The sequence below is a fragment of the Hyalella azteca genome, unplaced genomic scaffold (genome assembly GCF_000764305.2).
Source record: "Hyalella azteca isolate HAZT.00-mixed unplaced genomic scaffold, Hazt_2.0.2 contig10279, whole genome shotgun sequence".
Lineage (NCBI taxonomy): Eukaryota > Metazoa > Arthropoda > Malacostraca > Amphipoda > Hyalellidae > Hyalella > Hyalella azteca.
Window position 1 is genome coordinate 101,354 of NW_025940324.1, and position 12,036 is coordinate 113,389.

At 42.4% G+C, this 12,036-nt stretch overlaps 1 protein-coding gene across 2 annotated transcripts in view; it reads right to left on the minus strand.

Annotated features, from left to right (window-relative positions):
• Window positions 1-12,036, minus strand: part of LOC108673456 — a 90,865-nt gene that overhangs the window by 52,819 nt on the left and 26,010 nt on the right. For both annotated transcript variants that reach the window (XM_018161296.2, XM_018161295.2), the window contains exon 2: window positions 5,541-6,473. In XM_018161296.2, coding sequence (XP_018016785.1) covers window positions 5,541-6,450 — 910 coding nt within the window. In that variant the 5' untranslated portion in view covers window positions 6,451-6,473. The remainder of the gene's footprint in view (window positions 1-5,540; window positions 6,474-12,036) is intronic.

Genomic DNA, 12,036 nt, shown 5'->3' on the forward strand with positions numbered 1-12,036 from the left:
GCTTGCAACTGCAAACTTTCACGATTGCAACACCATTCGGCTATCATTACTACACCGTTCAACTCGTGCAATAAGTTGTGTGCAACTCTCAGTTCTGTTCCTGAAATTAAATTGCTTGGGCACACACTCCCTTTCTTGACATTAGAACATTGAGAACAACATTTGATTGATTGAGATTGATTTTACATGCAAATGCAACGACCCAAGGATCCTGAAAATTACATTGTCTTTTTCGTTACCAGCTGCGAGCATGAAAAAATTGCTGTGAAAGCACGGTTCCGTTCAGTTGCCGCGGAGTAATTATTCGAATAAGTAAGGGATAATTTGTCCAGAGCCAACCAAAAGCTCTTGGACCAAAATTTATTCTGGGAAAATCGAAAACTTAGAATGCGCCATTGTCTTTTTCGATTTTTAATTGATAATTGTGATTTCATAGTAAATTTTTTATTACCATAGTCAACGCCGAGCTCAACAACACAAACAAGAATAACCCGTTGATACGGAGGGTGCGGCAGGATGCCGGCAATCGGCCGCCGCCGCCGCAGCGCAGTCTGCATGATGGTCGGTGCGCTCGGCTGTCACGCTCCCGCTCGCTCACAAAGACCTGTCCTGGGGCCGTATTTGTGTGAGAGAGAACACAGCATCATTTTCTTTCCAGCCCGGTTAACACGGTAACAACAAGCTACACAATGACGGTGACAATAAAGAAAGAAGAATTCAACCACACGTCAATGCAGGTCTTCGCGCAGTGTTCAATCCCGCATTGTCCATCTTTGCATCATTGTATTTGCCCATTGCTATTTTATTTCCATTGTCTATTGATCTATTCCATGTTCATTGCTTTGACATTATAGATGCAGTTTCGTCTATTCGGCGCATGCAGATTTTTTCTATTGCCTGACAGCTGCATTAAGAGAAGACTTCCATCTGTAAACGTCATTCTAGTATGGTTAACATTCCTTCATTAATTCGAACCATATCAAAAGACATTAATTTATTTTCAAAAGACAGTAATTTCAAAGGATACAGTATGCAATTGGCTGCAAAACCCATTCGTGTCGACATACACGAAATGCTCGGAAGTGACGAAACAAAGAGCACGTGATTTGTGTCGAAGTACATATACTGTCTGAATGTGCAAGAGTTAAAAGGGTAAACTTAAGCTTAAATTATCTTGTTATTCATTGCATATCATTTATTGAAGCTGGAAGAATTCAATATCAACCAGAAGAATTGAATAATCAGCAGTAAAAATATTGCGAAAGTTTTAATGTTTTTCAAGCATGCGTAATTCACTGCTGAGCGGGCGCATGTCGTGAGTTGTCATTCTCGTTGTTGCACTCACGAACCCATGAAAGCCAAAAGGAAACCGACGGTCAGGGCGTCGCACACAATGAAGAGCGAGTTAATGCGACACGCCCTGGCCCGTGCAATTACATATATTTGTCCAAATTACTTTCATTGGTCGAGAGAGTCGTCCAGCCAGCATCAAAGTTCATTGCACTCCAGCTGAAGCGTCCCAAATGTACGGGGAAATGAACGAAGCACGCGATCACCAGTGTCTCTACTTGAAGCATAAACAGCTCTCGTGACTTCAAAAGAAATATCGTTTAATTTATTGCTTAAGATGCTCGTATTTCACGAGATATCAGATAAAATTTGAAAAAAAAAGTTAAAATTAATAATTCAATAACATTAATTCATTATGAGAAGAGAACACAATAAACAGTAACTTCATCAAACTGTCAATCGACTTGGCTGCTCAGCAAGGCTACAGCTTATTGTCAGTTAATAAATAGTATTGCATTCGGCACCGAGTAGTATAATGAAGACAATCACGTAATGCTAACAAGTCAGAATATATTCAAGAAACTGTGCAGCAACACACGGCTACACGATGGCAACAAATTACAGGTACGTGGGTGAAATCGCCGTTTGGAACAAGCTACGCACGCACGCTCTCAGTATCTACGTACGCACCGACCGAGCGAACAAGCGCGCAAGATTGAGGCGCCGGCGCAACCGTGCGTGAGCGCATGGGCCTCCCTCCCATACGTGCGTGCATGTCGTGAGGTAACGCGTCCCAGGCGCTGGACAAGCGCACGCTGGGTAATCAGGCGCTTGTGATAAATGCGACGTCGACGCCTTCTCGAATGCTTGCTTCTATATACATTCTCGTCCGTAGCGGTGTGTCTCCCCCAAGCAAGGCCCATGGTGTTGCATGCATACGTCGTTCTAGAGATATTGTAACGTAAAAACGTTTCAATTTCGGAACATAGTTTTGATTTTGTGCCGTACTCTTCAAGTTGGGATGAGTTACCTCTACCACACTCAATTAGGGAACAATTCTATCGACTATACCAGTTCTTATCGCAAGAGCAAGAACAATAAGGATTTATGAAAGTGGAATAGAAGAGTTTTTGGTTAAGAAGGTGTCATGAATTATCAGAACCGATGTTTGACGGGTAATTTCATGTGGTGATTTCGTAACAAAGTTTTTCCATGTGTAAGCAGGCCTCGAGATGACATGGGACGAAATGACAGTCAGCCGCCACCCGCCACCAGGCAAGAGAAAGCCGCTGAATGACACGAAACGCATAGATACGAGTAGGTTAGGTGCCAAGATCGGAGCACGAGAAAGACCGGACTGTCTCAGCTTCATATGAACCGCCGAGCTCGGAGCTTGGGTCCGGGAGAATCTGACCGGCGCGGTCGACGTGTTGCGGCAAAGCTAATTGGCCCAGTACATGTCGCTCACAATGCGCCTATGACAATGATTTGCGACTCAAAATCTGTCATGTCATGGCGCTACTGGGCGCAGCTCCGCGGGCGTTATTAGCTGCCGCGCCACTAGAGCAAACCGCGCCTAACTACAAGCAGCAGGAAAGCTTAAAAGAACGCGGCACATAAAAATTACGTAATTGCGTAGCATGGATACTTTTTATAAACGCGCATCGAGAACAGAACCGTGAAACTAAGGAGTAACTAACCGAAGCACAGCAATAAAGAACAGTTTGTAACATGACCTACAATCAGGCTATTATGCAAAGTTACCTTGGAATACTAAGCATATTGTTTCATACAGACAATTAAGCTTCGTAACTGACCCATTATATTTGCTTTATGTTGGCAGAAGTAGAAGAACGTTCACTAAAAAAAGTTCACTTCCGATGCAGACTTTCAGAGATGTGAACTCTAGACGGCAGCTGAAAAATACGCACATTACAGTTATGAGTGAGACAATCCCTGTGATGCAAGGCTGCATTTGATCGACCTCGGAACCACCGTTGAATGCAGTCAATTACTAAGGCATCTCGCGACCATGCCCATTATGAGCAGCTAGCCACACCTCCGATGCACAAGGCACTTCTTCCCAATGTGCAGCCTCTGAACGCACGTCTCTATTGAGGTAAAAGCCCCAAATCTCTTAATTTTGTGACCACAACATGCGGTCATGGGACTCGGAAACCCTGGATGCCGAAACGCTGGAGACAAAAAGTACGCTATATGGAATTCTATGGAAAATTATGAATTTTTCCCCATTTACCATATGTAAAATGCACCTCGTATAGAGTTAGTATCGTGTCAACGTTTCGTGACCAATTGACATTTTCCAATGATGTTCGCATAGCCTTCAGGTTGAGTTTGAAAATAAGAAACTAATAGAAAGTTGTCGTCAATGAAAAATTCAAAGATATTGTTATTTACAACTAAAAAACGGTGTTAATCTGAAATATTTCAGCAAGTTCCACGGATTTCAAACAAATCCTACAAGGTGCCGGAACGAGCTCAAGAAGGTGACGTTTGACTATGAGACTTCCTCTGCATGGACCAACATCCGAAACTTGTGTGCGGCGTGGCGATATCTGGAACTGTGTTGGCAGCACCTTTGTTTGTGTTCCCATGAACTTCAGCGCAGCAACGACAGTATAGCCATGTGACCCGGCTTGGTCTACGTCAGACCAGCATTTAGCGAGATTAACTGCTTGGTCGTACGTCCGTATTTAGCGAGCCTAACTGCACGGTCGTACGACGCTGAACAAGTGGCATTTGCCATGCCTTCAGTTGTCCACACGGCCTTCCTCTTTCCAGCGGAGCGACAGTATTTCATTGCTGGAAGGCTGGCGAAGCAAGAATTTCACTAGAAAGATGCGTGATTCTTTGCATGATATGTAGAGAATCTTGTCCCGATAATTCGAACCAACTAAGTTAGTTAAGAATAGACGAGGGGAATACCCTTTTCAAGTTCGATCAATATGACGAAAATTATTTTGTAATTATTAAATTATTTTTTATTTTGATCTCCGTTGTTTCTTCACAAATTTGGCATTAGAACTCGGCAGCACATGAATTTTATTCAACAATTAAGCAATTTTTAATCGTTTACTTTAAAAAATTTACATTTTACTTAACAATCTTAGTATATAAGAAGCAGTGGAGAACAATTCAACAAATGTTTAAGAAGTGCAAGAGAAAAATCTATCGTAATCTTGACGCACAGAAAACAGGACGGGCAACCGCGGCGTAGCTAGCGTGAGCTTCCGCCATTCATTCAAGAAGCGTTGCGTTCACCTCGTGATTATTGCACAGAAATTTGGCTCATAAAAAGTTTTTCACGTAAATAACAAGTAAAGTATAATCTTTATATTCAGTAACAATGTACACCAGAGAGTAAAGTTAGCCAGGGTTGTATATTATTTTCGAGTACGACTGGAAAAGCAGGCTTTCTACACGATGGAATGTGCCAGGAATGAGAAGAACTTGAACGCATGCGGTTGATTCTAACCTGTTGCGCCAGCAAGAGCAGCAACAACAACAACATCAAGAGCAGCTGGCGCTCTGCCAGATGCGAGAAAAACTGAGTGTCACTGAGCAACTGACCAGCCATATGACGTATTATGAACGCTTGGTGTGAGTAGAATGAACGATGTAAGTGATAAGTAAAATTTTAATGCAAAGAAAATCAGATTAAGAAATTAATTGATAGGTAATAAGTTTCAAGCGATAAAATCATGCCTGCAAGAGAATCATCGATGAAAAAAAATCATGAATATCTTACAAGAATGGCCTAACAGCCTAACGCTAATTTTAAAAGCTGCTTTCAAACTACTCATCAACTGACGCATCCGCAGCTACTGTGTCAAAATGAAACGGACATTTTTCTTCTACAAAAATCTGCGTAAATAAACTGCCTAAAGAGCCTAAAAATCAAGATTGACCGCATCAAATAGCATCAATTTTTAATGTTTCAGCATAAAAACATTATTGCCATAATTGAAACTTGCTCGTTAGCGCAAAAACTACAGCAAAACGAACTGTTCCCATCTTTCCCTTAAATTAGTCATCAAAATATACATTCTAAGTGAATTTCAGCACTCACCTGGAGATTTCAGCAACGTCATAAATCTTACCTATCATTAGGTATCAGTCTAACCCGGCAAAGGCTACCGTGCGATATCATCGAACGAAAAATTAAAAGATTACAAGGAAGCTTGCTCGTCATCATGCGTTAAAATTAAGAAACAATGAGGAATATTCACCTGGTGTGGGTGAGAGCGACAAGGTGCGTCGCGGTTTGAGCGTAACTCTTCGCAAGAAGGTGGCAACCTCGAAGCCAACTGCCGCGGCCCCGATGGCGGCGACTCCACTGACGCCATCAGCATCATCATGCATGCGATGGTGATGGTGGGAGCTTTCCACAACATCATTGTCATTAACAACCTCCACTGCGTCATCCTCAACGTCATCATCGTCATCTTCGTCCTCGTCAAGCTCAATGTCGATGATCTCTGCATCGTCGTCAGCCTCAACTTCTACTTCTACATCGTCATCCACAACATGTCCGATGCGGCGGTGGTCGTCAACATGGACAGGGTTGTCTCTGACTCGGCTCTTTGGAGCGCTCGGCTTGTCGCTGCTTTCTTCCGAGGATGAAGATCGCCGAGTGACACTGCGATGCCGATGATGTCGGCGGTACAGGCTGCGATGGTGCAGGTTATGCACGACTCTCCGTCTTGGAGAGGCCATTTCAGAATCCTGATCTTCGTCTTCCACATCGCCATCTTCTTCTTCGTCTTGGTCGACGCGGTCACGTCTGTGGAGACTGTGGGACCGTCGGTATGGAGTGGAGGACCTCGGAGGGAAGAAGAGGGTAGCAGCAGTGACGGTCGTAGTCGGGGGAGTGGGGCATGGGGACGAGGGAGGAGAGTGAGAGAGGAACGGGGAAGGATGAGAAGGAGCTGAGGAACTCAAGTACTGAGGAGCAGGAGTCGAGAAGGCCGACACCGGGGAGGAGAAAGCAGAGGTCGTCGACGAAGGCGATGAAGAATAAGGCGGGGTCGAAGGAGGCGTTGACGATGGGGACGAGGGGGGCGAGTCGTGCTCAGATTTAATAATGGGCAGGGGAGGAGTGGGCGAGAAGGTGGTTGGGAAAAAAACGTCTCCCCTCATTTTCGATTGTCAGAGTACAGGATCTGCAAGGAAAAAGAAATCAATATAGTTAAATCATACTTCTTAACCAAGCATAACACAATGAATAAGCACTCACATGACCAATAATTTTGCTTAAATGTTTCAATTGCCAAGTTTCATTGAACGCATTCAATCACGAAGCCCCGTAAGTAGGGCAATTTTTAATGTTCCTAAATAATGCAATTTTTTCAAAACGCATTCACAATCGATGTCACAACTAATGGAACTGTAATCTATAGCTTCCTCGCACGGCTGCAATGAATTAGCCATCCTTGTGCATTAGGACAAAGTGATGCGAGGCCTCCTTAAAAAAGGGCGTCGAACAATTTCATTTCTCGCTGCAGCCCATCAGTGAATATTTGGCAACACAAACAAGCGGACGTTTGTGCAACATGACCCTAGCTAAGGTAAGCAAATCCTGCAGGTTAGTGCAAGGCAACAGGAACTCGCTTCAGGCTTGGGCAGTAGAGGATTATATCAGGTGAAATCTCTAGATGAGTTTTTGTCGTTGTGTGGTAAGGCGACCCAAGTAAGGAGGTATCCAGCGTTCTCGGTTTTTGTCCACTTGAGCCCTTCGAGGCAGGATAGCCAGAATGAGATTCGACCGCAGAGTTGTAGCAATTCGGTGTCCCATGTCCTAATCTCCTAAGATTGGACGCGTCTCCAGCACGGGCTTCGAAGTCAAAATCTCGTTACGTCGCAATGTGAGCTTCTTAATAAGATTATAGTCACCAGACAGCGGCGTCTCATCATCCAAAGCGTCCCAGACAAAAGCTCTTGAATAAAATGAGCGGGATTGCAATTAGTTCGATATGCGAGGCCTTTTCATACGTTCATTTTTGCTTAACAAAAGTGAAATATATTTTTCATGAATTTATTAAGAGAGTGCTCTAGAAGCTGCTCTCTCTCTCTCTCTCTATCTCTCTCTCTCTATCTCTCTCTCTCTATCTCTCTCTCTCTATCTCTCTCTCTCTATCTCTCTCTCTCTATCTCTCTCTCTCTATCTCTCTCTCTCTATCTCTCTCTCTCTATCTCTCTCTCTCTATCTCTCTCTCTCTATCTCTCTCTCTCTATCTCTCTCTCTCTATCTCTCTCTCTCTATCTCTCTCTCTCTATCTCTCTCTCTCTATCTCTCTCTCTCTATCTCTCTCTCTCTATCTCTCTCTCTCTATCTCTCTCTCTCTATCTCTCTCTCTCTATCTCTCTCTCTCTATCTCTCTCTCTCTATCTCTCTCTCTCTATCTCTCTCTCTCTATCTCTCTCTCTCTATCTCTCTCTCTCTATCTCTCTCTCTCTATCTCTCTCTCTCTATCTCTCTCTCTCTATCTCTCTCTCTCTATCTCTCTCTCTCTATCTCTCTCTCTCTATCTCTCTCTCTCTATCTCTCTCTCTCTATCTCTCTCTCTCTATCTCTCTCTCTCTATCTCTCTCTCTCTATCTCTCTCTCTCTATCTCTCTCTCTCTATCTCTCTCTCTCTATCTCTCTCTCTCTATCTCTCTCTCTCTATCTCTCTCTCTCTATCTCTCTCTCTCTATCTCTCTCTCTCTATCTCTCTCTCTCTATCTCTCTCTCTCTATCTCTCTCTCTCTATCTATCTCTCTCTATCTATCTCTCTCTATCTATCTCTCTCTCTCTCTCTCTCTCTCTCTCTCTCTTGTACAAGAATGAATCGTCATCAGCAGCAAGATTTAATAATTTAATAACTTAATATGCTTATAAATAAAAAACCCTGTCAACATACATGCGGTGGATATCTGGAGCTGGATATCTGGAGCTGAATATGTCAACTACGCCTTTGTCATTATTAAGACAAGCACGTGCATTAGCGGGCCAGTTACAGGTTAGTTGCTAACTACTAACTAGACGTAAAAAAGTACCATATCCACTGTCTAGAAATTAGCTCCTACAAGTTCATTTCACACCCAAGTCACATATAGAATACCGTGGCATTGTGACGAAAGAAGGGCTAACAAATAAGGCTTGTTAGTAAGACGGCAGAATGCGTAAACAGGCTTAAAACAATAGCAATGCACGCAGCCTTCATTGAGCAGCATGCAGCGCCGTTAGAATTTGTGCACTCGCTGCAAGGCAGGAATAATAACGCAAATCAACCGTTGAATATTTACTAAGGAAGCAGTTGTTGCCCGTCGGGCACAATGAACTCAGAAAACTTAACCTAAATTCTACACCAGTGTAATGAAATGAAATTTTTAGTAACACAGCAGCAATAAGCGAGTAACGTATAAGTATTCGATTTAACTTTACTAGGCTATTCAACAGCTCCAGCATTTTTAAGGTTGATAAAAATAATACTTCAAGAGAAAGCTTCTGAAAAGATCAGGCACGAAAAATGTACCACAGTGACCAACGCCAGCACGTTTTACAGAGCTGGCGATTAAAAAAACACTAGGTTTACAAGCTCATTTGGCGCCAAACCTGAGCTACGAACGCGACACACCCTCGCCAGCGTCCACCGCAACCACAGCTAAAAACGCAGGCAAGGGCCGAGCTCTGCAATATACTCGTACAATTCTCAACCAACGCCTTTTCTAAAATTAATTTAGCCAATCGTATACGTGGCACTCGTTACGATCACTCAACGAATTGCGATCGTTGATTTTTCATTCTAGAAAATAGCCAAACCGGTAAGGAAGATACTGATGGAGACGAAACTAATTAATTTCTCCAAGAAAGGTGGAAGTCTCACAAGCAATTCAGTAAGTGGTCAGTTGAGTTGCGGTAAGTCAGTCCCACAAATCCCATTCAACTGCTCAGGATTTGAAGGAAGGGACCGAACGCTGGCAACATCATTAACATTGGTTACAAGCAGCATTTCTAAACTGAGAACTAAGTTTATTCAATTTTCAACTCGAGTCTCCAGTTCCAAGAATCACAATTTGTACATAATGTTGGACGAAAAACAAAAAAAAAATGAATAAGTTGACTGCAGTCTGCATTGCCGCAGCTGAGAGGTATAAATTAAGGCACCAAAATAAGCACTAAAACAATAACAGACAGACGGGATATTTTCAGGTATAAAAATGGTTGAAATCTAAAATTTAATTCTGTAAACAGCATTGAAACCGGACGTTATTTCTAAGATCAAATATATATTTAAAAATGTGCACTTGATCTGTATTCAGGAATGATAATGTGACAATAACACAAGATTATGAATCTCATTCGTGGGTAAGATTGCTATTACATGCAGACAGAAACTCACGCCCCAAGCTCTGAGTCAACGAGTTTATCTACAATAAAATGTAGAAGGTTTTAAAAGAGAATAAAAAATTATCCGAGTATGTTTAAGGAATAAGACACAACAGATGGTAATCCGGTGAATCTATTTCTTAAATGTTATTCTTACGCTTCGAATTTTGATCAAAACCTAGAGTGGACCGACCGGCTTGAGCATCGTGCAGCAGCAACCGAAGAGCTGCCCACATTATCTGTTTCGACGTAACTTGTTACGACTAATCGGCAGCTATGAAGGTGATCAACGCAGTTGAATCACATCCTGTAGGTACTCCAGAAGCACTCCACAAGAATCGGTTTCTTATCAAAAATTATTGCAATGAAACCGTCATTAGTAGCAGCTGCTGATTAGCGATTTACCACGGACTCAGTTGTAGGCAGCAAGTTAATCGTCTTCGCAAGGAGAGAAAATACACAGAAATTCATCGGAGGCCTCTGACACGATTATTATGAACGCAGCTCCTGCAAAGGCCGTCGCCTTGTGAGGTATAAAGAATAAAACTTGTTCTGTTCCAGCCGTAATGTGTTGCGATTATTCGTGGTGAAAATTGCCATCACATTAAGGAACACAGCGCAAATCCTGCACAGACGTAGCGAGCACACAAACATACGAATAAAAGTTATAAGGGTGCGTTCCATCAATTATGAACGTAGAAAAATTTAATACCCTGACGATAATTATTCGCATGATAAAACCATGCATAAAATGGTGACCATAAATCAAGGCAGCTCACCAATTTGTGTACCCCAAGTAACCGCATGAGAGGAGCAGGCATCGAACAAAATTTGCATCAGGCCGTTTATCATATGCAGCAACACAAGCATTCATCACGTCGCTGAATGAAAAAAATTGTAGCAAATTGCAGATGAAAAAATGCCCAGAAATTCATAAAAAATAAATCCATGAACTTCGTGATTGAATGTAGTAGAGTAAACGCTTAGGTTATTTCCATAGCTTGGGTGACATCTCTGAATTCCGAAAATTTCTAAAACAAATTAATTAGTAGGAAAAAACGTGAAATTAGCTTACGTTAATGCATATGAATGAGGCTTATAATAATGTTTTTATTAACAATTACCTTTATGATTCATGCTCAGCTAATGAATTCTAGTAACTGGTGGGTTTATGGTTAATTATATTTTCCGCTTATCCCTTCGTCTGGCAACAAGAGCTTTCTTTGGTAGACAAAGGAATAACCCTTTGTCCAGGAATACATTAACCGCCTTTAATGTCTTTCTAAAGTAGAGGCCTGGTAACTTGAGCTAGACAAGCAGTATACTAAAGATTAATGTAGACAATACCGAGAATAAGGCATACGCTCTTCAATGCTGACAACTTCCGTGAACTAAGTACATTAAAGCTGAGATCAACAACAACTAGTTTGGAATCTACGCATATCAACACCTCTAATTGGGTTAGAGTGCAAAAGTGAGTCAAGTGCAATTAAATATAAAAAAATAATTAGTTTTAGGGTTACGCAGTGAAGTAGAGTAATGTAGCATGCAAACGAGGAGTGGGCCATCAGTAGTCAGCACAGCACTGGTGCATCAGCACCCAGCACAACACTGGTGCAAGTGTACCCAGCACAGCACTGGTGCAAAAGGATTGCTGGGGTGCAGGCGAGGCCCATTGCTTGCACGCGGCCGTGTGCCTCGCAGCGCCGGATGAGCGGCTCTTCCTCCAACCGTCCTCACGCAATTACCTGCAGCAGGTCAAAGCTTCTGCTCCTGCGCCAGACAAGTTCAATGTTGCAAGTTGCGGCGGATCAGAAAAGGCAAAATATCGCATTCTCAGCAGAAACTCATCCTCCATGAATGATGATAGGTTAGGTTAAGTCGGTGATCAAAAGATCGTTCACCGTGATCGATACAATTTAGTTACTGCGAGCAACGATGCAATCTACTGACCATGAGAAACAATACAATCCACTGGCAATAAGGAATAGTACAATCTACTGGCCATGAAGGACGATACAATCTACCGACTATGAGGAACGACACAATCTACTGACTATGATGGACAATTCAATCTACTGACCGTGAGACAATCAACTAACCTACTGATGGCGATGGAATTTGTTTATATAAGGTATCGAGCTCTATGAATCTTACGTGGCTTACTTTTTAAGCAAAAACTGCGTCTCAATGTAATGGCATACCACAATTTCAATACAGCGAGTCAGTCAAATACAAGACTTAACACCGCAAACAAAATATAGAAAATTATATTGAGTCATTTGTATTCAACTTACGGAATGGCATTTGGAAAAACAGAAGCAAACAACTAACAAAAGCGAGGTTATAAGGCA